Source organism: Hyperolius riggenbachi, chromosome 12, assembly GCF_040937935.1.
Source record: "Hyperolius riggenbachi isolate aHypRig1 chromosome 12, aHypRig1.pri, whole genome shotgun sequence".
Classification (NCBI taxonomy): domain Eukaryota; kingdom Metazoa; phylum Chordata; class Amphibia; order Anura; family Hyperoliidae; genus Hyperolius; species Hyperolius riggenbachi.
The window spans coordinates 175968976-175996322 of record NC_090657.1 but is presented as its reverse complement, the minus strand read 5'-3'; the positions used below and the strand labels follow the sequence as shown (position 1 = coordinate 175996322).

At 46.2% G+C, this 27347-nt stretch overlaps 1 protein-coding gene across 1 annotated transcript in view; it reads right to left on the bottom strand.

Annotated features, from left to right (window-relative positions):
* The window catches only part of CHRNA4 (cholinergic receptor nicotinic alpha 4 subunit), a 117320-nt gene that overhangs the window by 38758 nt on the left and 51215 nt on the right, over positions 1–27347 (bottom strand). The window contains exons 2-4 of the mRNA XM_068263476.1: positions 23209–23360; positions 6766–6810; positions 2190–2299 (exon numbers count right to left, since the gene is read on the bottom strand). Coding sequence (XP_068119577.1) covers positions 2190–2299; positions 6766–6810; positions 23209–23360 — 307 coding nt within the window. The remainder of the gene's footprint in view (positions 1–2189; positions 2300–6765; positions 6811–23208; positions 23361–27347) is intronic.

Below are 27347 nucleotides of genomic sequence, written 5' to 3'. Positions count from 1 at the left end.
AGCAAAAAGGATTACCACTAGTTAAGCTCTACCCCTCCCTCCAAGCTTCTAGCAACTAGACACACCACTAAGTACACCCTCTCTGCTTCCACTAAACCTTCTACATCCAGCATCCCCACTCATGTCTCAACTCCACTCTCTATGCTGACTACATCCACACACTCCCCTTATCAGCTCTTTGGCTGCAGTGCGATCTAAATCACACACCAGAAACAAGCACGTGTCTATACCAGTCAGAGCGTCTGATCTGCAGGCTTGTCCAGGATCTATGGCTAACAGTATTAGAGGCAGAGGGCCATCAGGACAGCCAGATAATATGCATTGTTTAAAGGGAAATAAATAGGTCATCCTCCATGTCGATCACCTCATTCGATTTGATTATGATTCTATTTACAATCCGATTAAATCTGACATGTCCGCTCAGGATTCAATTCGATACAATTCGATTTGCCATTGCAAAACAATGGAAAATCGAATTGAATCTAATCCCGATCGGACATGTCAGATTTAATTGGATCGTAAATAGAATCGTAATCGAATCGCACAAAGAATCGTATCGTGTAGATGGGGCTTAAGACTCGCTTCAGAGTCTCTTTAAGGTGTAGAGATAGGTTTTCACAGTGAGAGAGTTATCTTATCATTTCTGTCCTTAGGGTACTGTATTTTTGGACTATAAGACTTACTTTTCCTCCCCCAAAAGTGAGTCACTGCGTCTTATAGTCCATATGTGGGGAGTTCCTGACTTCTGAACGTGTGCCAATATGAACCTCTAACATGCCGTAATGTCAAGGACTTCCTGTATTGTGCCCATGCAGAGGAGGACACAAAGGGGCATAGTGGACAGAGGCAGACACATGGGGGACACAAAGGGGGCAGAGGAGGACACAGGGAGACACGAGGTACAAAGGGGGCATAATGCACAAGATGCACCAGGTTTAGTATATATTTTTTCCCCTGGATTTTGTCCTCTAAACCTTGGAGTGTCTTATAGTCAGGAGCGTCTTATAGTCCAAAAAATACGGTATCTCCTCTGTAGTTATTTTCACATGCAGTTAATTATTAGACTGTAATTCTGTAGTTATTTTAAGGATTGAAATGTTAACTTTTTATGGTCGGCATACACGATGCGTTTCTGCCGCTCGATTCTCCAATCGATTCTCTTATCTTCCACTCGTTTTTCTTATCTTTTTCCATTCACTTCTATCAGTAATCGAGCGGCAAAATGATGGAACGGGAGATCGGACATGTCGGAAATTATCTATCGAACCATCTATCGGCGGCAGAAATGAACCGTGTATTCCCAGCATTAAAGACAGAAGAGTTAAGTTTACTACATGCTTTATCACCGCAGTGATAGCTCTAGAAACAGCTCAGAAAAGTTATTAAAGACGAGAGATAAGCTTAGTGAATTGTGGCCAAAATTGTTTGTTTGGCAGGCTTTAGATTTTTTTTGCCCAACTCAGGTGATAACTTACCCCCCACTAGGCCCCAAGCACCTGCCTAGGTTGCCTGGTGGATGATCCTGCTCTGCTGCCATGCACCAGACCGAGCAATTGCAACCTAGATTTTCCTGCATGCCTGATTAATCCTATCGACCAGTTCCAGGCGGACATCGATCGGAAAATCAACAGTGTGGCCACAATGCGGCATTGATTCTCCTTCATCTTGATAAAATTATGATATCGAAAGTTTAATCGGCTTGCAAAATCAAGTACGGTAATGTATAGGCGCCCATACTTCTTTAATTTTTTTTTTGAGCAAAATATATGTTTCTACCTCCAGTGATCAGTGAAAATGCTAATATTCTTTTCACATTAATTTTTGCAAAAATAATGTTACATCCGATTTTCGAGTGAAAAATGCTGTCGAAAAGAAATTATTAAAAAATAGTTTTTTTGCATTTTCTTTTTCACTTTTTCGCAAGTTTTGAATGAAAAAAAATATAGAGATTTTTTGCATTTTCGTGGAAACAATTTGGCGTAGGAAAAATATGTTTTCCACACTTTTGCGGTAAAATATCAATTTTCCGCACTTTTGCGAAAAATGAAAATGCAAGCTATTTTTGCAAACATTTTCTCAAAATCTTAAATAGCATTTGCGATGTGAAAATTACTTGAAATGGCGAAAATTGGCAAGCAACACTGTCTACATCCCCCGTGGATTCAGAGTATATGTTTATGTGCTCTCACTTGTTGTAGAGGACGATGTCCGGTCTCCAGATCATCTCAGAGGGGATGCGGATTGACGTGACGTTCTCGTACTCCAGCGGGTCCCAGCGCAGTTTGTAGTCGTGCCATTCCTGCAGACAGAAGAGGAGATCAGCAGATTATATTCCCTTGTGTCATCAGTATTCTGTGCCCCTCTCTCCCTAAATGTGCGTATAACTTTTTCTAACAACTTGCCGTCCGACTTGTCATTTGGACGACTTGTAGTGCAAACACCAAATCATTCAGACGCTATTTACACACTGACAAACCAAGCAGCTGATATGCTAATTTAGCTAAATTACATGTCCTTTAACCAACTTGATAATGGACAATGGACTGGATAGAACAATGGACTAGATTAAACGACTGGTCAAACGACTTGTTGTTTGAACGTCTATTAGTTGGATAAACGACTAAAAGTCGTTTGTACACATGTACGGACCTAACAGTCATTTGAACGACAGTTGGTCCAATGGATCCGCTGAGGGAACCGAGCAAACTGGCTGTTATCGGTCGCTCAACAGGGTGTACACACTTCCAACTTGTCGGATGACAAGTTGTCCGAAAAAGTTGGATGTGTGTACGTACCTTAACGCACACGCTGTCAACAATCCAGCGCTGACTCACACCTGGCTATCTGGAATACGGACACACCGCAGACAGACAGCACTAAATAACATAAGGTTTACTCAAGTCTAGTCCTTACAACAAGGCACATGTTTAACCAGAAATTCTCGGTACCTAATTAAAAATACCCAAATACTTCCATAGTTCCAACCGGTGGGTCTCCATTCTGGTAGGTCTCACCACCGTTTGGCCACACTTTGGTCATTTGTCACATGACCATAGTGAGGAATACCGGCGCAAAGGACACAGCAGTGAGGCAGAGCTGGTAGGAGACAATAATATAGTAAAGATCTGGGACTACACCTGGAGTGATGAGCTAAAAAAGATTTTATTCGCAAACTGCAGTGGAGTCTCAGATCTCTGCCCTACTCGGCATGATTCACAAAGCTTTTTCACCTGCTTTCCCCTTATCTCTGTTACTTTTTTAAGTCCCCAAAGAGCAAAAATATAATATAATTAAGGTAAGAAAAGTAATATTGGAATGAAGTTAATCAGGAACAACTTACTTTGAGTGATTATTTTGAATGTAAATGTGCTGAAAGGTTATTTTTTATCAATTAGGTGATAAGTATTTTATGAGAAGTTTTGTGAATAGAGCCCGTTGTGTTGGATGTTTAAGCCCAATGAGGGATCTGGGTGTTCTGGGTTGACTCCCTAGGACTTTAGGTTGCCATACATCTAGTGATTTTATCGGACAATCAACCAAGAGACAGATCTCTCTCTGATTGAACCTGATCGGAGAGATCATAAACCGCAGGCCGATTCCCGATCAATTTCAGCATGAAATCTTGTGGGAATTGGCCTTTTGATGCCACCCAGCTGCTTTTGATGCCCCCCAGTGCCGCGCTGTTAATCTTTATCTGCCCCCATTCGTGCGTGTCCTCGTACCACCGCATTTATGCCCCCCGCGGTTGCTGGCATTATAGCAAGTGGTGCGCATGCATGAATGCACCCCACATGCTATATGTCGGTAGTCATGTAGGGCCCAGATGCGGAAATAGGGCACAAACACTAAGCGTGGATGGCGTGGCAGGTCAAATAACTGTAGGGGCACGGGTGGGGGTAACATAAGAGGGGCTAGCCTCCAGGGGTTTCCGCCATGTTTGTTGTTCACAATTATCGCATGCCATTACCACCCTGCACCTTATCGAACATGTTGGTCCAAGATTTCCGATCGATGCATCCGAAATTGATTCAATTGTCAACTTGGCATGCTCTTGGCAGCACCGATTTTCATAAGATTTGAATAATTATTTAATCTGGTAGTCCATCGGCTGCCAAGTCTATAGATGTATGGTCACCTTTAGGGCGCTTGTACATTACTCGATTTCTGGCATTGATATCTAGCCAATTTGATCATTCTGATCAAATCTGGCAGAGACCCATGCTGTAACATGGCCACCTCATCCATTGTTTCAAAGTATTTCCTGTTGAACAGATTGAGATAATTGATCAGGTATGCAGGAAGATCTTGGTTGGGGTGATGGCCGGGGTGCCGTCGGTCTCAACGACTGACGGCGCCCCAGCCAGTCTCTCCTCGGCCCCACGGTGAGTGTCGCAGGCTCAGGCCAGTGTGACTCCTCAATGCTAACCACAAGAAAATGTATGCGTGCTCAACACCAAGCTTAACCCTTACAAGTCTGGCTGTGCAAATCTGGCTAAATTGGCTTATCATGAGGCATTGCTCATGCAAAAATGCATTTGCTTTCGCATGCCAAACTGTGCAGGGTTAAAAACTAATACCGCGAAGCGGTTGCCCTGCGGGAATTAGTTCATGCTACATTAGCACTATCCAGGAGCGCCACGGGGAGGCTTCCCAATGCCTCCATACAACCGGGGGGACCGCGGGGCCCAGAGCAGGGACAAGGTCCTCCAGCACCCAAGGCTGAGACACCAAAGTGCACCCCTCCATCCCTCCCACTCCAGCCGTCACACACTGATTGCTATTAGACTAAGAGGGCCACAGGGCCCACAACCTCCCCAACACCTTAATATCTAGTTATCTGGCTTGCAGTCACTGCTATGTATCCCCTTTTCTTATTTCTTTCGGCTTCATACACAATTAGGAATGACAGCTTAATGAATTGTGCGCCCCCTCCTACACTCCAGCCTATGCCTCGGCCCGGCTCTGGCGGGGCCCCAGGCTCTTTCACTGCCTAGGGACCACAGCGGCACCCTGGAGGGGGAGGCTGGGTGGCACAGACGACCCCCCCAAGCGTGGCCAGCACCGGGGAGGGCCATCCGCACCCACCTCCCAAAATTAAAAACAGGCACTTACCTTAACGCCCATTGCATTCTGCTACTGCGCATTAACTTGGGGGCACTGCATGGGAAAGGAATGAAGTATGGGTCACCCCAAGCTTAGGGCTCAGGGCTGGCTCACACACAACACTCCAGAAGGGGGGGGGGGCAGAGGACAGGCACAGACAGCCCACTCCAGGGCTCACACCACCTAGAGCAAGCCATCCACCACCTGCCTCCAAAGGATAGAAACTGCAAAATGCTAACCACAAGAAAATGTATGCGTGCTCAACACCAAGCTTAGCGCTTACAAGTCTGGCTGTGCAAATCTGGTTAAATTGGCTTATCATGAGGCATTGCTCATGCAAAAATGCATTTCCTTTCGCATGCCAAACTTTGCAGGGTCAAAAACTAATACCGCGAAGCGGTTGCCCTGCGGGAATTAGTTCATGCTACATTAGCACTATCCAGGAGCGCCACGGGGAGGCTTCCCAATGCTCCCCAGTGTGACTCCTCACCTCCTCCTGTGCCCGGCGTCTGTTTGAGCTGCCACCAACTGTACCACGTGACACCATGGCATGTAGTGACATCACTACATAAGGCGGTGGCAAGGGATAGCGGCGCTTGCAGTGACTCAGGAGGAGGCCAGGAGCCGCACCAGCGTGACAGGTGAGCTTCCATCACTCACCAGGAGGGAGAGAGGACATTACATGGGGGGGGGAGGGGGGCCAGGACAGGCGGAAACGTCGGCACTAGGATGATTTACAATGGATATCATGCTGAATTCTATTGAAAATGTCTGCAGTGCGTGAGCAGGTAATCATGTCTCCGCTTGTCTCCAGTGCAGAAGCTTCCTCTTCCTTTCCCTCTCTAATGCTGCCCAAGTCCATAGCCGCTGGCCACAATGCAAACGTGCACAGAGAGCAAGTCACGTGGTCAGGCGCTAGCATGATCTCCCTGCATTGCAGCATTTGCAATCCTTGGCTCAAATCCGGGTGAGGGGAGGGGGAAGGACCACCTCCCTGCTGCCACCCCCCATCCTGCCTCCTATACCCCTCCTGCATGGAGGCCCCCTCTCTCCCCCCAGGCTGTGACACAGAAATGGATCCGTTTCTGTGTCCAAATCTGCCTGTGTAGAGGGGGATCCGTTTTCCTATTGCCTGCCACTACCCCTCCACGTATCAGGATCCAGATGCGTTGCGGGAAATGCAGCAGATCCAGACCTTGCATTCAGGTTTTGAAAACGGGTCCCCGCAAACGCAGACGGATCCATTTTTGGTTTGGGTGAAGACGGCTGCTATTTTTAACATTGCTATCTGTGGCTCCGGTTTTGATCAGGTTTTAAAAACGAAGCCACGGATACGTTTACAGACCTAGTGTGAACTAGCCCTTAGACCAGCTGAGGAGTCGGGGCACTTGGGCCAGAGGGGCCCTGAAGGGTCCACCATCATTCACAGTATTAGCTCTCCATTGATCCTGTACTTGTAATAATCACTTCTATAGATGCTTTGAATAGTAGTAATCCTTGACACACTGTTCCCCATCCCCTTCTTGCAACTCTGACACTGTAGTTGCCATTGGCAGGTTTTGGTGCGCCATATCATTTGCTATGTATGGAGTGCTGGGGGGGGGGGGGGGCATGTAAAACTAGCATCGGGCCCACAGCTCCTTAGCTACGCCACTGACTCACCTGTTTAACCCAGACGTTTGTCGTCATCATTTGGTTCTTCTCGTCCTACAAACAAAAAATGAACAGTAAATGACAGAGTCTTTTTTTTTTTTTCTTTAAAGTGGACCTGAACTCTTGCACAGGACAGAAGGAAAACAGAGAAATGCACCCTGTATGTATTTTGATAGTTTAGCCTGTTTAATTCCCCCTCATTTGTGTCTAATCACAAGTTGATTGTGATTGTAATTTGACCTCTCTGCTGTGTCACATGACTGCCACGGGAGATAAGTTCATTTGAAAGTAAAGAATGTTAACAATATGTCTGCTTCCATGAATCTGGAAGTAGAAACTGCAGATTTATTGTAGGATCTGTATCAGCTGTAACAAAGAAATGTTTTTAGTTTAATGGTTATTATGCTGTTGTGGATCTTTAGAGCAGAGGGGAAGTACTGAGTTCAGGTCCACTTTAACTAAAGCTGATTTTTCTAAATGAATGATGCATGAACATTTTTATAATGCTAAACAAACGATAAACAGTCTGGACATTTGCGATTAACTCTTGTCTCTGTGGTACATAACCGCTCTAAAGGTGCCCACTAACCATACAATCTGGACGGACAATCTGTGTATCAAAAAAAAGGCACACGGAAATTCTGATGACCAGTAATGCCGATAAAATATTGGTACTAAATACCGATATTTTACTATGGTTAAACCTAGCCCTTCTCTCACACAGAATCCCCCCCCCCCCCCGCACAAACTTCCTACCATTACGCCTAAAACCCTACCACCCCGCACAAACACTCTAATGCATAACCATAATCCCCCTCCTCTCCCCGCACAAACTACCTATTTGTGGGGTAGGGGAGGCTAGGGGTTTAGGGTTAGGCGTCAAAGTTCCTACCTGACGCTTAACTCAAAACTCCGCCCCCCATCCACCTGACGCCTAACACCCCCCTCCCCGTACGCCTGTTTTATTGTAATTTGGACTCAGTCTCTTGACGGCGCCCAAATTACTTCCCCAGTGCCACTATAGCCGGAATCCCCATTACGGCCTAAGGCAGTGCCTGGTGTGCCCAAATTTCCAGCATAGTGTTTGCCTGACTCGTATGCAGGGACATCAGACAGTGCATAGATGGCACTGCCTGATGGGCTGTGACGGTTTTTGGTATAATGTGTCCCTGAGCAAAAGTGAGCATAGGGGCCCTTACAGTTTAATGTTGTACTGACAGTAAACCTCTTGTAGTGCACCTAAGGAGTTTGGGGCCCTAGGTTATTGCCCTGGTTGACTCTATGAAAGCACCGGCCCTACTAATGGGCACACTTATCCCCGTTTTCACAACACTGCTGCAGGCATTTGTGTGCGCTTTGCTGTGCCGTTCGATGAAGGTAATGGAGTCAGAGCATGCGACCAGGCTGTCACTGTACCCACTACACGTCTATTCCAATGCGAGCTCCGTTTAGGCTGCCGAGGTTGTAAGAAATTTTTGTTGTTGCAAGACTTTACGAGCAGCATGACGCGTCTGCTAGAGACAGAATTTGATTTCTAATGTTTCTGCTCTTTTAAGCCTTGCTCCTGGCAATAAACATTTCCCTTGGCGAGCGCGGCGCTCAGCGGCTGAGCTGGTTTTATCGAAACCGCTTGATGGACATCAAATAAATCACTGTCAGAGATTGCGTAAACACCACATTTATTTATGTATTGCCTTAGTTCTGAATTTTGCTTTACATTGATCCTTAACACTGAGTTCTGTCAAATTCGTATTTGGCTGCATTCTGTCCAGTTCTATCATATTTGTATTTGCCTGTCCCATCTTCTTGTATTTTCAGTTCTATCATATTTGTCTGTCCTTTTTTCTTGTGTTTGCAGTTCTGTCATATTTGTATTTGCTTGTCCTATTTTCTTGTGTTTGCAGTTCTGTCATATTTGTATTTTCCTGTTTGCAGTCCTTTGCTGATTGTTTTCAATTCAATCAGTTGTCTTAGGTTACATGCCCAAAACAATCACCTGTGATCATTTCTTGTGACAGTGGTGCGTGTATACAATTGTCTCCAGACCTTAGCAGCCCCCCTTTTATGATACTTGAGTTGGTAGAGCTATTGTAACTCCCGGTGTGAGCTGCAAAAAAGAATAGGCCGGTGGACTCTATGCAAAGCAGCACATCTGCAATGTGAATGTGGATCAGGCACAGAGTTCAGAAAGCTTCTGTGTGGGAGTGTACTCTTTCCATCTTACTCTTTTTCCCACCACAGCCTTTCCCTGTAAATATAAAGGACTTCTCTCAGGTAAGGCAGATAGGGGCCTGACACACAAAACTCGGGGGAGACCATCTGCGTCTCTCTCTGACCCTAAAACAACACAGGCAGAAATAAGTGTCAGGCAGGATTGGCAGGGGACCTTACAGCAGGTTGTAAGGATGTGTTGGAACTTGGAAGGCGATTTCTGATAACCATAAATGAAGACAGAATACAAATAGAAGTGAATTATAAAAATAGCCTATTTGATGTTAGCCTAGCCTGAGAGCAAAACTGTTCTCAATAACAGAGCTGGATACTCCACAAGGCATCTTAGGCACCTGCCTAGGACCTGGAGAGAGACCAGGGCCCGGTTGATACTAGAAATCAAGATCAAGGGTTGGTCCATATTTGTTGCTTGCATAGGGCTCCATTTCACTTTAATCCATCTCTGCTTTGTAAACATGGCCAAAAAGATGCTGCTAATCTTAGCTTGCATGCAAATTTTATGCAGCTTGGAATAGGGCCAAGCAAAATAAACAGGAAGCACATTTAAAGGACACCTGACCAGAGCAAGGAGTTCAGATAGGAAAAGGCAGGCTTGCCACAATGCTCCCTCCTCTCACCCCACAGTTCCATCCTCATAAAGGACTATTATCACAGTGTAAAATACCTACACATTAAACGTGCATTCCTCCCTATGCTGCTGTCGCTTACAGTAGGTAGTAAAAATGACAAATCTGACAGCTTTTGGACTAGTCCACCTCTTCATGGGAGATTCTTCCCAGCATCACATTTATTCTTTACAAAAGCATTCCCTGGAAAGGATCTGTACAAAGATGTCAGCCAGCCTCCTTATGCGCTTGCACACTAGTTTGGCAGTAGGACTGAACAACTACCATTCAGTAAGTGCTCTTGTAAATAAATAAATAAATAGCTGAGAATCCCTCATGGGGAGATGGACTAGTCCATAACCTGACAGATCCGTCAGATTATTACTACCTATGGTAAGTGACAGCAACATAGCAAAAAAGTAATTTATAGTGCATTTTACTCTGGAAGAAACATACATTTTCATGTATGTATTTTAAATTTTACAATGTTGTCCTTTAAGGGGAGTGAATTGTGTGAGGAAGAGCAAGCAAAAGGAGGATGATAGGAGGGGACATCTGGTAAGTCCCTCCGGGTCTGAAAATTTAACTTTAGCCAAAGTCACTTTTTTTCAAGGAGTGATTACAGGGGCCAGGGGGAACTAGGAGAGGAACACACAGAGGGCATGTGGATCCACCATGAACTCACCTCTGTCCTTAATTTTGGTAGCTTTGGCTCTGGGGGCTTAACAGTCGCCCCTGCAATGGAAGCAGCCGTGGGGATAGAAGCCGTGGCGGGGAATACAGCCTAGCAGTTGAAGCCAGGGGGAGGCATTTTTTGGGGCCAGAGGGGGTCGCAGCGCAAGAGGGGGTAGCAGCGGGAAGTGGGGCCTGATCCCCCCCCCACTCACCTGGACCCCCTTTCAGAGCCCTCCCCCCCAGAAATTAGTACATAGGCAGCGGGCAGCGCGATGGTCCAAAGTTTTGCAGAGGGGCCCAGCGATTCCCAGTTACACCCCTCTTTGGTTCAGGTCAGGTGTGCTTTTGTTTAACAAGGATAGCCTGTAACCAGGACTTGCTTGGAATTTGTGGTGGCAGACAGACAGCCAGGGGCACCCTGCAGCTAATACAGGGGTATTTACGCTGAACACGGTGTGAGCCCTCGTCAGCAGGATTTCTGTACATAAGCCCCCCTCCTCCTTCATACTAGCTGATGGCAGCAGCATGGTGCTATACATCGCTTATGCTCACCCTAGCCTGGCGGTGCCAGCCGTATCACTCCCTGCCAAGACACCACCTGCTGCACAAACAGCAGACCGTCTGCAATGCCAGGACGACTCGTGAAGAGCTATAATGCCGGGCCCATTCTGCCAGTGCCAAGGCCGCTCAGAAATAATTGATTATCCGGATGAGGCACATAATAGGGAACAAACATAGAGCCAGGGGCGGCAATAATACCATTAGTGACTCATCCCCAGCGCTGCAAATTACTGGGATACATTCCCTGCGCTAAACAACACCATTACTGTACACAAGCTAAATGAAAGGAAGGGGAGGGCAGCGACCTTGGTTGTCATGGCGATACGTAGTAAAGAGAATGAAGGCTCACTGGCCATAGACATCCCCCCCAATTATCTGCTGTCAACGCAAATGTTACGCACGGCCACCAGGGAGTGAGGGGGTTAAGGAGGAATTGTAAGGTAATTCTCCATACGCGCTCCAGACCCTACAAATTAGATTAATATATATATATATACACACACACATATATATATATACAGTGGTTTGCAAAAGTATTTGGCCCCCTTAAAGTTATCCACATTTTGTCATATTACTGCCACAAATGTGAATACATTTTACCCCTGACCTGTCTTGTGTGTTCTTTGGACTTCACGGTGTTGTTGCTCTCAATATTCTCTTAGACAACCTCTGAGGCCCTCACAGAGCAGCTGTATTTGTACTGACATTAGATCACACACAGGTGCACTCTATTTAGTCATTAGCACTCATCAGGCAATGTCTATGGGCAACTGACTGCACTCAGACCAAAGGGGACTGAATAATTACGCACACCCCACTTTGCAGTTATTTATTTGTAAAAAATGTTTGGAATCATGTATGATTTTCATTTCACTTCTCACGTGTACACCACTTTGTATTGGTCTTTCATGTGGAATTCCAATACAATTGATTCATGTTTGTGGCAGTAATATGACAAAAATGTGGAAAACTTCAAGGGGGTCGAATACTTTTGCAAACCACTGTACATACACAGTCATGGCTGAAATTGTTGGCACCCCAGAAATGTTCATGGAAAATCAAGTATTTCTCACAAAAAAGTATTGCAGTAACATGTTTATTCCGTTTACATCAGGGCTGTCAAAGTCGCGGGCCAACCTCAATGTTTACTGGCCACCTTCCTCACTTATAAAGCTCCCTGGTGTCTGATGGCCCCCTGCAGCACCTATACAGTTCCCTGCTGTCTAGAGGCCCCCATCCTCCCCTACCCAGTTCCCTGGTGTTTAGTGCTTCCCCCTACCTCCCCCATATGGCTTCCCTGGTCTTACCTCCAATATGGCTTCCTAGAGTGGGCAAAACATAATGCAAAGTAGAGAAACCACTTGAGGGCCAAATGTAATGGCTGTGAGGGCCAAATTTGGCTTGCGGGACGGAGGTTGACATGTATGCTTTACGTGTATTGGAACAAACAAAAAAAAAGTGAGCAAAGAAAGAAAATTGGACGTAATGTACGTCCCACGAAACTCCCAAAATGGGCTGGACAAAATTAATGGCACCCTTTCAAAACTGAGGATACATAAGATTGTTTCAAGCATGTGATGCTCCTTTAAACTCACCTAGGGCAAGTAACAGGTGTGGGCAATGTAAAAAAAAAAAATCACACCTGAAAGCAGATAAAAAGGAGAGAAGTTCACTTAGTCTTTGCATTGTGTGTCTGCCTGTCTCACACTAACCATGGACAGCAGAAAGAGGACAAGAGAACTGTCTGAGGACTTGAGAACCAAAATTGTGGAAAAATATCAACAATCTCAAGGTTGCAAGTCCCTCTCCAGGGCCGGATTTAAGCCAAGGCCAAAAAGGCCATGGCCTAGGGCACCACAGGAGGAAGGGCACCAAAGCAGCAGGCCAAACTGATGCAGCATTTGCAAGCTTGCAAATGCTGTAATGCATGGAGATCAGGTGAGCGTCTGACCGCGGTACTATGCTGCTAGCTGCCTGTGCAGCAGCCACCTTGCTCTCTGTGCACTTTGCATTGTGGCCGGCGACTACAGACTTGGGCAGCATTGGAGACGGAAAGGAAGAGGAAGTGTGATGATCCGCTCAGCTGGCTGCACAGGCAGACAGCTGTTTGACCATTCCTCCAGTCTGTGGGCTGCAGGTCTCTAGAAGAGAGACCTGTTTTTCCATTGCAAGTTTCTGGTCTGTTCTGCTGCTGAGGAATTTGCATACATTCGTTATGCAAATCCCCTACCTGCCTCCTTTGATGACTGGCACTATAAGAGCTTTCTGCTCCCAGAATGCTTCGCTGGTCATTCCTTTAGGGTTTGTAGTAAACACTCCTAGAGTGTCAGCCAAGCTACTTCTTGTTAAAGTTATCTTAGAGTAATTCTTGGGACTGCACTGGGCAGTTTCCCTAGTGCAGTTAGGATTGCATATCTGTTTGTTTGTCTGTTGCGATTGTCCTGTCCCAGCGGTGGTCGACAGGAAATCGTTCTGTTTGTCTGGGGTGCTAACCGGCGCTGCGGTGGTTACTGGTAGCCCCTTCTGATCTGTCTTGTCTGGATCGCAATAGCCTCTAGCGGTAGTGGCTGTGGATCCTTCTGATCTAGTTTCTGGAGTGTAAGCTGGAGCTGCGATCGCTTCTGGCTACCTCGTCTAATCTGTCTTGCCTGGATCGCAATAGCCTCTAGCGTTAGTAGATATGGATCCTTCTGATCTAGTTTCTGGAGTGTAAGCTGGAGCTGCGGTTGCTTCCGGCTACCTCATCTGATCTGTCTTGTTTAGATCGCACTAGCCGCTAGCATTAGCGGCTGTGGATCTTTCTGATCTGTGTTCCTGCTTGGATCACACTTGCTCTGGCGGAAGAGCGGTGGATCCTTGCTGCCTAGTTTCTCGTTTATCTGTCTTGTCTGATACAGGCGCTTGCTGTAGGCTCGGTGAGGTAAACGTTCTTTGTTTCGTGTTTGGCTGTCGGTGATTAGTTAGGCGTTCTTGTCTCTGTTGTGCTTAACACGCGGAGACTGCGCTATAAACGCATTCGCTGTTGCGAATGAGTGCGGTGTTCGCGTTTAGTTAGAGTTTATTTTCTTGATCATTCTCATTGTATTATTTGCTGTGCCTTTGCTCCTCTTGTGTTCTGTTCTAGTCTGTCTTGTATCACTTCTGGCGATCGCCTTTCTCGCGATCCCGTTCCTACTTTTGTTTCTGCTGATGTGTGTTCACCGTCGCAGGGTCGCGACTAGATTGGTGAACACACATTCGTCCTGTCCCTGTGCTCTTTCTCGTTATGGGCTGTTCAGCCCTGCATTGTCTTGATCTGTACAATCCTCAACTGGCATCTGTGGCCGTGCAGCGATTGTACTCGTCTGCACTCCACAGCGCCATCTGCCGGTGGGAATTGCCCTCTGCTGGTGCATTGCACCTAGCCTGGGTTCACCCAATTATACGCTTGTAGAGGGTTTTCGCTGTGTCAGTGCGCATCTCGTGCGCTGACCACGAAAACGATTCCACAAACGTTACAGGAAGCTTCTGCACTGGAGATGAGTGGAGAAATGAGTGACACTGATGGCTGCTGCGGTATGAAGGCGAGCTGGCTACCTATACTGAATGGTGGCGGGGTAGGAAAAGGAGGTATTAAGGGAGTCATCTGGCTACCTACATTGGAGGGAAAGGGGGGGGGGGGGTTAAATGGCTACATATACTAAAGGGAAGGGGGAGTGGTCATCTGAATACCTATACTGAAGGGAAAGGGGGTAGGAGTCATCTGGCTACCTATACTGTGTGTGTGTGTGTGTGTGTGTGTGGGGGGGGGGGGGTCATCAGGCTACGTATACCAGAGGGAAGGGGGAGGGGTCATCTCAATACGTACTGAACAGGGGCGGCTGGTGACAGTGGCCTAGGGCGGTAAAGAGTAATGTGGCCCTGTCCATCTCCAGAGATCTAGAATTGCCTTTGTCCACAGTGTGCAACATTATCAAGAAGTTTGCAACCCATGGCACTGTAGCTAATCTCCCTGAGTGTGGACAGAAGAGAAAAAATGCGCTTTTCCAGAGATTTTTCTTCATTCACTCCCTGACGTAAGTCAGGAAGTGAACTCTTTGACCCGGAAAAGAATAAATACAATGTATTTATTCTTAAAAATGCAATCGCCGGCGCCGCACAAAGCGATTTTGTGAGCGTTTAGCGCTCTTCCTATACCTTCGATTATACGAAAATTACCCCAAAAATGGTACAGGCACTGATTTGCGGACCGCAAAGCGGACGCAACACGTTAATATGTACCTTTTCATAGAGATTCATTGCACAAGCGTTTTGTGGACAATTTCGAAAATTGCATGCGCTGGAAAAAAGGCCTAAAACGCCCCTAGTGTGAACTAGCCCTAGCGTTTTCGGCTTTTTTTCTAGCACATGCAATTTTCGAAATTGTCCACAAAACGCTTGTGCAATGAATCTCTATGAGACGGTTCACATTAGCGTGTTGCGTCCGCTTTGTGGTCCGCAAAGTGGTGCCTGTACACCATCCGGACCATCCTGCGTTACAACCTTTTAGGTCCGGATGTTGGATAAGCAGCCCCAAACAAGTTCCAAAGAAATTCAAGCTGTTCTGCAGGCTCAGGGAGAATCAGTGTCAGTCAGCGCAAACTATCCGTCAATATTTAAATGAAATTAAACCCTATGGCAGGAGAACCAGGAGGACCTCACTTCTGACACAGACTTAGAGCGAACCAGAGACGAAGCACCCTCATGTATTTTGCTATATATATCAGTAGGGACATTAGAGAAAACACCTACCCTGCTCTCTGTTTCATTCTTCACTACTCAGCCTTCTTCTTACAGCCCTGATAAAATCCCCGACTGAGCATTTAGTCTGGCTTTGTTCAGAAATCATTATAGCTGAGTCTGTCTTCTCTGATGTCTTTTTAAGCCCAAGCCTGCCCCCTTCTGGCTCTGCTATAATGACTAAGCTATAATGATTCCTGAGCAAAGCCAGACTGAATGCTCAGTCGGGGATATTATCAGGGTTGATAACAAGCAGGCTGAGCAGTGAAGAATGACACAGAGAGCAGGGTAGGTGTTTTCTCTAATGTTCCCACTGTTCCCACTTATATATATGGTAAAATACATGAGGGTGCTTCATCTCTGGTTCACTTTAAAAAAAGCAAGATTACAGTTTGCCAAAAGCATGTGTTAATGTCACACCTAGCTTTTAAGTTTAATTAAACAGGGATTTTGACCTTCATTTATTCTTCTGAATTTACAGATTATAATGAAGAAATTGATTGTGTGAACTCAATGGAATGACTGAATACAGACAATATGGACGGATTATGGACACTGTTGCTTTAAACTTCCCTTTTCCTTTGTGATGGGTGGTTACCCAATTACCATAATGCCATTTCCTATCTGGCAAGTGTATAAAAGTGTTTCTGATTTAATTCGTCTTTTGGCATTGAAAAAGGTAGGGGACGAAATCCAAGCCTCTTCTTCAAGTATTATTTAGTATTTATTTAGAGCTGACATCTTCCGCAGCGCTGTACAGAGTATATATTGTCTTGTCACTTAACTGTCCCTCAGAGGGTCTCACAATCTAATCTCTACCATATTCATGTCTATGTATGCATCCTGTAGTGCATGCATCGTAGTCTAGGGCCAATTTAGGGGGAAGCCAATTAACTTACATGTATGGTTTTCGGGATGTGGGAGGAAACAGAGTGCCCGGAAGAAACCCATGCAGACACAGGCAGTACATACACACTTCGTGCAGATAGTGTCCTGGCTGAAATTGGAACCAGGAGGACCCAGGGCAGCAAGGCAAGACCGCTAACCACTATGCCATCATCCTGGAACTGCAAAGACTGTAAGGACCTTGACGTCCCATTCAAAATGTAATTCATGTCTCTCGCTGTTCCTCAGAGGAGCTATTGTCCCTACCATACTCATATTTACAAGCCCTACCATAATTTAGGGGTAACCAGAGTAATATGGTAGGACATCAGACTATGGCTATGGTACGATTAGATTATGAGCTCCTCTGAGGACAGTCAGTGACATGACTATGTACTCTGTAAAGTGCTGCAGAAGATGTCACTGCTGTATAATTACATAATAATATAGTAATATCTTGTTTAGAGAGGTGCTCATGATGACATAGCTCCTGACACAGGCACTGTGCATTGCTCTGAAGAAGCAGGCCTGCATCCGTGAAACGCATTGTCCCTCTTAGTGCTTAAACGAATAAAACCTTTTTTCCAATTGTATTGGAGGTAGGATTTATACTGCCTCTCCTATGCACAGTTGTTCATCAGAAACATATAATCCGGCATCTCCACTAGTGTCATTGTCTATACACCTTACATGGCCACTGGAGGCCTCCAATGTTCTGCTTATAGTGTTTTGTCATGTGACACAGGCGCCCGGCGGTGGAGAGAAGACTCAATGGCAAACAGATGAGTAAAGGAAACATCAGGCATTATTTAAAATAAAAAAATAGATCTACTTAACTTACCCAGGTCTTCCTCCAGCCCTAAGTAGCTTATGTGTCCCTCGCTGCAGCTCTGCTCCCAGCCGCTCTACCGGGGTCTCCTCCATTGCAGCCGCCGACCTGGGGAGGTTGTCGCCATCCGTGGCTGTGCCGCTAACAATCACGCTCCCTCAGCCGGGAGCGTTCTGCACAGACGCCGTACTACTGCCTGATGTTTCCTTTAAGCTCTACTGCAAACACTGGTCTTTCCGAAGTCGAATGTCGCTACTGCCCCACTCCAGACCCACCGCCCATCAAGCGATATCTTCCGTCTGGTGAAAGATCAACGGGAAACATCGAAAAAGTATATGGCCACCTTAAGAGGGAGTAGGGCCGATCTGCTGCAACACCACGCTTCACTCGCTCAGCCTTACCCTCCATCATCTCACCACATTGCTGTAATAAAAACACATGGATTATTGGCTGGTACCACTTGGTGAGATTGCAGCTTTGTCACCAACTCCCTGGTCACTATCCCTACCTTAAACAACACCCGAGGTGAAATTAAACAAATGAAATAAACAATTATATCTATCCTTCTCCTAAAAATGACTTTTCAAGAAATTCCACGTTTGTATTTTATGTTTAAATCTACTTTTTAAGTTTGTACTGTTTTATTGTTTTTGCTCAATGACACATTCATTGAAGTATGCCAGAGCTAAAATCTATGAACTATTAACAATTTTTATCTCTTTCCTGCTCTCGGAAGCCATTTTCTGCTAGGAAAGTGTTTTATAGTTGTAATTTCTTATCAGCCAGGGTTACATTGTAGTCTGACCCAGTCCTGACTCAGACAGGAACTGCCACTTACATACCTTATGTTTAACTCTTTCAAGTAGAGAAAGAAAAAAAGTAACAGTATAGTTATTTGTTTGCTAGGCACTGTACATATACATGTCCATCTGGTCATGTCACGTCAACTCTGGTATCCATTAAGGTTCGTACACACGTGCAACTATTCTGACCGACTATCGTCCAAACTTGGTGTGCTCGACAATAGTTAGGCATGTGTACAAGTAGCAAACGACTAGACGAGAGACTGATAACAGGCGGTTTACCCAAACCAACCGGTAATTCAACTCACACAACTGTGCAGCTGGCCACATGTGTACAACGTTGTTTGAACGACTCGTACTTCTTTTGAATGCGGCCATATTGTGCAGTAGGTATGAAGAATGAGATGCAAGCATTTTTAAGTTCAGGCAGGATTATGTAAATGTTTATGCAAAATGTATGCAGCTTGACAATGGACCAATCAAGTCCCACCTAAAGTGTAAATTGATTGGTCCATTTTCAAGCTGCATAGATTTGCATAGAAATGGACAAAAAAAATGAACTCCCGAATATTGCATCTCTTTGACCATCAATATTGTGCAGTCCGCCATTTGCTTGCGTGCGCAGTATGAAATGAGTTAGTCATTCAGTTGTTTGGTGCACAGAAAACACAAGTCGTGCAATCGGTTGCTCTCGGTCATGTCGTCAGGTTGGTGCTTTTGTTGGATGTGTGTACGAGCCATTACACGCCTGCTATACAAAGCACTGATAGAACTGCACAGCGACACGTGTAGAGAATGCCCAACACTCTGCAGCAGCGGCATCCCTCTCTGCCCATCCTGCCCGCATCCTGATCTTATAATAACAATCGATGATCACATCCTGCTAAAATGATTACAGTGCAGCCGCTTCCCAGCAGACGGTGTTACTCGCTGGAAATGAGCGGACACGATTGGGCTGATTCATCTCACAGGAAGATCCTGGGATCCATCCAATCTATGTGTTACGGTATCTGTTGATAAGAGTTCTGCCTTCCAAATGCTGGAACTAATGTTACAAAGCCTTAGCACTGAAGAAGGGTATTATCAAAACGTATATTACCATAGATATTGCTTTTATTACACTGTAGTGACATAGTAGATTGCAATACATTATTCAGGATATCCACTGTTACATTAGTGTCCCTGGTTTCAGCATAAAAACCATTCATATATCTATATATTGCTGTATTTTGGTATGTAGCCCCACCCTCCCAGTGATGCTTAGCCTAGGCTGAGTACATAGTCATGTCACTGACTGTCCTCAGAAGAGCTCACAATCTAATCCTACCAATTTCATAGTCTAATGTCCTACCATATTATTATTATGTATTTATATAGCACTGACATCTTCTGCAGCACATTACAGAGTACATAGTCATGTCACTGTCCTCAGAGGAGCTAACAATCTAATCTTACCATAGTCATAGTCTAATGTCCTACCATGTTATTATTATTATGTACTTATATAGCACTGACATCTTCTGCAGCACTTTACAGAGTACATAGTCATGTCACTGTCCTCAGAGGAGCTAACAATCTAATCCTACCATAGTCATAGTCTAATGTCCTACCATATTATTATTATGTATTTATATAGCACTGACATCTTCTGCAGCACTTCACAGAGTACATAGTCATGTCACTGTCCTCAGAGGAGCTCACAATTTAATTGCTACCACCGTCACATGTCCACTGTAGTCTACGGCCATTTTTTTGGGGGGGAATCAAATTTACTTATCTCTGTGTTTTTTGGGTGTTAATTAACTATTGTCTGTGCTTCTCATCACCGGTTTAGGATAAATCCTTCAGCACATGTTGACCTGTGAGTCAGCAAACAGAGCTGCAAAAAGACCAAGCTGTGGGGGAAGTATGAAGTAAAGTGGACAGAGCTCGGGCCACTTCAAGTTATGCAGGTTTTATAGACTCACTTAGATAAGGCTCTGTAGGAGTCCATAATGTTTGGGAACATCATCACTTTTATGAGCGGACTCATGAGTCCAATGACTCGGGGGAGGAGCATAATGCTTGTGTTTTAATTCTGTTTGGTAAGTATATTAAGAGTTGTAAAAAAAAATTCATCACACAACGGAAGGTTTTTCGCTTTCTTCCTACATTCCAGTAAAACAATGATAGTGTCAGTCCGGAAGGGATGGGAGGTCGGAAGTGACGTTACTCATGAGGTGGAAAGGCTGAGACTGCAATGGGGACAGTCAGAAAGGAAGCCAGGGGACTGAGATGTATAATATGGCCACTACCCAGTCTCACCTTGGGGGACATAAAGGGTACATGCAGTGGATGAAATGCTTTAGAAACCTATCTGATTGGCTGACAGATTGCAAAGTAGGCAATCCTATGAGAATATGATGATGCAGAATTAGCCCATCTCCTAAAAAATGATACTACTCCCCACCCCCCAACTGAAATTTTGATCACATGACCAGATGCTTCTGTGAGAGACATTTTGGCTCTGTGGGGGTGGCCATGCCTGGTGTTAGGATTGCATCATCCTGCTGGACAGGCTTCAAGAGGGAAGGCATAGACTTAACATCTCTGAAAAAACTGCCGCCCGTAGCACAGGGAGTCTGTGGGGCAGGAAGTGGGCAGACACTGTACAAGTGATTTCTTTGGCACTAGTAACCCTCTTTTCCATGGATGGCTGAGTTACTCGTTTGTTGAACAGTTCAGCCAACAGTCTGCCGGCCACAAGTGCCATTCGGCTGCAGTTAGGTGATGATGCTCATTCTCTGAATAGCCACATTTTCTAAGTCTGGCGATGAGAAAACTACACTTGGAGTAATTAATGTTTACTCATTGCTCCAGTGATTTCATGGTCTTTTGATGGGCAACGCGGGGTTCTGCTTTAATGAAGCCTATCAGACTATCGTCATCTCCTCCGTCCGGAACCTCCCGGGAATTTAAGAAAAAATCAGGGTAAGCTTCTATCTAATTAGGGAAAACAAGCACTTTAATTACTATAAATACCTCCTAATTGTAGCTCTAGGGAGAATGAAAGCCGCGGAAGAGCCCAAACATGTATTTATGCACCAGGCGGAGGAGGCCTGGGACTGACTGGGGGAGATAAGAATTATCTCCAACAAGCATTAGATTAGCTTATCTCTCAAAGGCAATTGCAGGTGTCAGCAGAAAACCTACAATGAGATCAGAGGACCCCGCTAAAAGCGGCCCTATATAAAGCGCCTGCAGATGTGTATGCAGAGAGCACACCATATAGGAGGGAAGGGAAACACTGCATAATATACATTTATACACACCATGATGGAATTTGGTGGAGCACTGAGCTAATGGTGGAATAATGCTCAAATATATACAGTTATCGATATTCTACTACAGGTTGTGTTGGTTTTCTGTAATTGGCTTTTGTGTTGTTGGTACATTAACCCCCCCTACCAAATTCCTACACAGCTCTCCTACCGTTAGGTCTAACACTTACCTTCCTAACCATATACTCAGAACTAACCTTCCTACACCTAACACTAACCTTCCTACCCCTACACTTAACACTAACCCTCCTACCCCTACACCTAACACTAACCCTCCTACCCCTACACCTAACACTAACCCTCCTACCCCTACACCTAACACTAACCCTCCAACCCCTACACCTAACACTAATCTTCCTACCCCTACACCTAACACTAACCCTCCTACCCCTACACCTAACACTAACCCTCCTACCCCTACACCTAACACTAACACTCCTGCCCCTACACCTAACACTAACCCTCCTACCCATACACCTAACACTAACCCTCCAACCCCTACACCTAACACTAACCCTCCTACCCCTACACCTAACACTAACACTCCTGCCCCTACACCTAACACTAACCCTCCTACCCCTACACCTAACACAAACTCTCCTACCCCTACACCTAACACTAACCCTCCTACCCCTACACCTAACACTGACTTTCCTACCCCTACACCTAACACTAACCCTCCTACCCCTACACCTAACACTGACCTTCTTACCCCTACACCTAACCCTCCTGCCCCTACACCTAACACTAACCTTTCTACCCCTACACCTAACACTATGCGGAATCGATTGGCAAAACGATCGGACGGGAGATCAGACATGTCGGAAATTATCCATCGAGCCATCTAAATGGCTCATAATCGAGCCGTGTATTCCCAGCATAACACTAACCTACCTACCCCTACACCTAACACTGTCCTCCCTACCTCTACACCTAACACTAATCTTCCTACCCCTACACCTAACACTGACCTCCCTACCCCTACACCTAACACTGACCTCCCTACCCCTACACCTAACACTAATCTTCCTACCCCTACACCTAACACTGACCTCCCTACCCCTACACCCAACACTAATCTTCCTACCCCTACACCTAACACTGACCTCCCTACCCCTACACCTAACACTAATCTTCCTACCCCTACACCTAACACTGACCTCCCTAGCCCTACACCCAACACTAATCTTCCTACTGCTATACCTAACACTAACCTTCCTAACCCTACACGGAGCACTAACCTTCCTACCACTACACCTAACACTAACCTTCCTAACCCTACACCTAACACTAACCTTCCTAACCCTACACCTAACACTAACCCTCCTACCCCTACACCTAACATTAACCTTCCTACCCCTACACCTAACACTAACCCTCCTACCCCTACACCTAACACTAACCTTCCTACCCCTACACCTAACACTAACCCTCCTACCCCTACACCTAACATTAACCTTCCTACCCCTACACCTAACACTAACCTTCCTAACCCTACACGGAGCACTAACCTTCCTACCACTACACCTAACACTAACCTTCCTAACCCTACACCTAACACTAACCTTACTAACCCTACACCCAGCACTAACCTTCCTACCACTACACCTAACACTAACCTTTCTAACCCTACACCTAACACTAACCTTCCTAACCCTTCACCCAGCACTAACCTTCCTATCCTATGACATTCCTCATCTGTGTGTACAAAGTTTAGTAATGCTGAGAATGGCCAACCAATGCCAGCAACTGATGAACATTCCTTGGTGTGAAGGACTACTTACCACATCGATGAGCTGAGCGATAGACAGGCCAAAACGCACCAAGACAGCATCTGATATGTTGGCCACTGGCCGGGACCACTTGTTGTACCCCAAGAACAGTTTCTTAAGCAGACGCTCCTCTGCATGGGCGCGGGTCTCAATGTGGCACAGAGCTAGGAGAAAAAGACACAGGTGAGTATACCTCATCCAGCGAGATAATCATCCCTCAATGTCTGTATGAGCATCAACCATTTCATATCAAGCGATCACGAAGAGTCTCTTAAACTGCTCATGCAAATAAGCCAATGGTGGTCTTCAGGAGTCTAGCCAACGCGGGTCAGCCAAGGCTTTTGTACTGACCAATAGTGTTGGGCGAACAGTGTTCACCACTGTTCGGGTTCTGCAGAACATCACCCTGTTCGGGTGATGTTCGAGTTCGGCCGAACACCTGACGGTGCTCGGCCAAACCGTTCGGCCATATGGCCGAACTAAGAGCGCATGGCCGAACGTTCCCCGAACGTTCGGCTAGCGCTGTGATTGGCCGAACGGGTCACGTGGTTCGGACCCGAACGCGCTCTGATTGGCCGAACTGTCACGTGGTTCGGGTAAATAAATACCCGAACCACGTCATATCTCCGCCATTTGTCTGTGGGTTTAGCTTTGGGTAGGCAGGCAGGGCAGTTCGCGCTCCAGCCACGCTAGCCAGGGTCCCCCCTGTCATTGTGTCACTGCTGGGAACAGTAGTACACCGCTTGCTCAGCCACACTATATAGCATTCTGTTTACTGCCACTCTGTGTACCTCGCTCAGCCACACTATATAGCATTCTGTTTACTGCCACTCTGTGTCTGCTGGGAATAGTAGTACACCGCTTGCTCAGCCACACTATATAGCATTCTGTTTACTGCCACTCTGTGTACCTCGCTCAGCCACACTATATAGCATTCTGTTTACTGCCACTCTGTGTCTGCTGGGAATAGTGGTACACCGCTCGCTCAGCCACACTATATAGCATTCTGTTCACTGTTCTGTGTCTGCTTGGAATAGTGGTACACCGCTCGCTCAGCCACACTATATAGCATTCTGTTTACTGTTCTGTGTCTGCTGGGAATAGTGGTACACCGCTCGCTCAGCCACACTATATAGCATTCTGTTTACTGTTCTGTGTCTGCTGGGAATAGTGGTACACCGCTCGCTCAGCCACACTATATAGCATTCTGTTCACTGTTCTGTGTCTGCTGGGAATAGTGGTACACCGCTCGCTCAGCCACACTATATAGCATTCTGTTCACTGTTCTGTGTCTGCTGGGAATAGTGGTACACCGCTCGCTCAGCCACACTATATAGCATTCTGTTTACTGTTCTGTGTCTGCTGGGAATAGTGGTACACCGCTCGCTCAGCCACACTATATAGCATTCTGTTTACTGTTCTGTGTCTGCTGGGAACAGTAGTACACCGCTCGCTCAGCCAGAGTATATAGCATTGTGTTTACTGCCACTCTGTGTACACCGCTCAGCCAGACTATATACCATTGTTTACTGACACTCTGTGTACACCGCTCAGCCAGACTATATACCATTGTTTACTGACACTCTGTGTACACCGCTCAGCCAGACTATATACCATTGTTTACTGCCACTCTGATTCTGCTGGGAACAGTAGTACACCGCTCGCTCAGCCAGACTATATACCATTGTTTACTGACACACTGTGTACACCGCTCAGCCAGACTATATACCATTGTTTACTGCCACTCTGATTCTGCTGGGAACAGTAGTACACCGCTCGCTCAGCCAGACTATATACCATTGTTTACTGACACTATATAGCAGACTATATAGCATTGTGTGTACACCGCTCAGCCAGACTATATACCATTGTTTACTGACACTCTGTGTACACCGCTCAGCCAGACTATATACCATTGTTTACTGCCACTCTGATTCTGCTGGGAACAGTAGTACACCGCTCGCTCAGCCAGACTATATACCATTGTTTACTGACACTATATAGCAGACTATATAGCATTGTGTGTACACCGCTCAGCCAGACTATATACCATTGTTTACTGACACTCTGTGTACACCGCTCAGCCAGACTATATACCATTGTTTACTGCCACTCTGATTCTGCTGGGAACAGTAGTACACCGCTCGCTCAGCCAGACTATATACCATTGTTTACTGACACTCTGTGTACACCGCTCAGCCAGACTATATACCATTGTTTACTGCCACTCTGATTCTGCTGGGAACAGTAGTACACCGCTCGCTCAGCCAGACTATATACCATTGTTTACTGACACTATATAGCAGACTATATAGCATTGTGTGTACACCGCTCAGCCAGACTATATACCATTGTTTACTGACACTCTGTGTACACCGCTCAGCCAGACTATATACCATTGTTTACTGCCACTCTGATTCTGCTGGGAACAGTAGTACACCGCTCGCTCAGCCAGACTATATACCATTGTTTACTGACACTATATAGCAGACTATATAGCATTGTGTGTACACCGCTCAGCCAGACTATATACCATTGTTTACTGACACTCTGTGTACACCGCTCAGCCAGACTATATACCATTGTTTACTGCCACTCTGATTCTGCTGGGAACAGTAGTACACCGCTCGCTCAGCCAGACTATATACCATTGTTTACTGACACTCTGTGTACACCGCTCAGCCAGACTATATACCATTGTTTACTGCCACTCTGATTCTGCTGGGAACAGTAGTACACCGCTCGCTCAGCCAGACTATATAGCATTGTGTTTACTGCCACTCTGTGTACACCGCTCAGCCACACTATATAGCATTGCGTACTCTGCCAGTCAGTGTGTATATTGCTGGGATCAGTAATACTCCACTCACCGTCAACCACTATATGAGCTCAACATGAGTTCCCCAGAGACCTCCGCTGTGAGCAGCACTCCCAACAACAGCAACAGCCAATGCCCCACGCAAGCTATAACATCCACCCCAGCAGCCAGTGGTCAGCAGCAGCCCTCCCCGGAGGAGAACGTTGTGTCCATCAGTCCATCGCCAGAGCGATTAATGAGGGCTGCCATTGAGGAGATGATGGGGCCTGATGTGGAGGAGGAGGTCTGGCTCAGGCCAGCATCCCAAGTTAATGTTGAGGACGATGAGGGGTCTGTGTCTGGGGATGTTGGGGTGGCAGAGGTGGTGGGTGGGTCAGACTCAGGAGAAGAGTTGTATGATGAGGATGATGATCGGGACCATCTGTATGTGCCTCAGAGTCCGACCCCGGAAAACATGTTGTATCGTGTGTTTAGGTACTAAAATCTGCGTTCCCTCCCAGTAGTGTTGGGCGAACAGTGTTTGCCACTGTTCGGGTTCTGCAGAACATCACCCTGTTCGGGGTGACTATATAGCAGACTATATAGCATTGTGTTTAATGCCACTCTGTGTACACGGCTCAGCCACACTATATAGCATTGTGTTTACTTCCACTCTGTGTCTGCTGGGAACAGTAGTACACCGCTCACCCGCCACTGTATAGCATTGTGCTCTGTGTCACTGCTGACAATAGTGGTACACCGCTCACCCACCACTGTATAGCATTTCTGTACTGCCACTGTACTGCTGCCAGTCAGCGTGTACTTTAAGGATAAGTGAAATGAGGAAGAAATCCGGTGAAAGAGGGAGGGGCAAGGGAAGAGGTGTTTCCCCTGACGGTTCACGTACAGGCCACAGGGGAGCACCCAAGAAAACCCACTCAATACTGCCCATGTTGTCCAGGACAACAACCCTCACAGATCCAAAAGAACAGGACCAGATAATTACTTGGATGACCTCTCAAGCGTCCAGCAGTGGGTTAAGCAGCACCAGCACATCACGCACGAGGTCCGAGTCCTCAGCCAGTTAAAGTCTGGGCTTTCTTTGAAGACTGCACTGAGGATGTTACCATGGCGATTTGCAAGGTGTGCAAGACCCGCCTGAGCAGGGGGAAAAGTATTAACAACCTCTCCACCACCAGCATGAGCCGCCACATTCTATCCAAACATCCCACTCTGTGGGCAAACGCGGCAGGACAGGGTACCACCAGCAACACTGCCTCCCTTGGGTTCACCAGACTCACCACCAGACCCGCCTCAGCAGCAGCAGTAGCCCAGCCATTGCGTGGTTCACAAC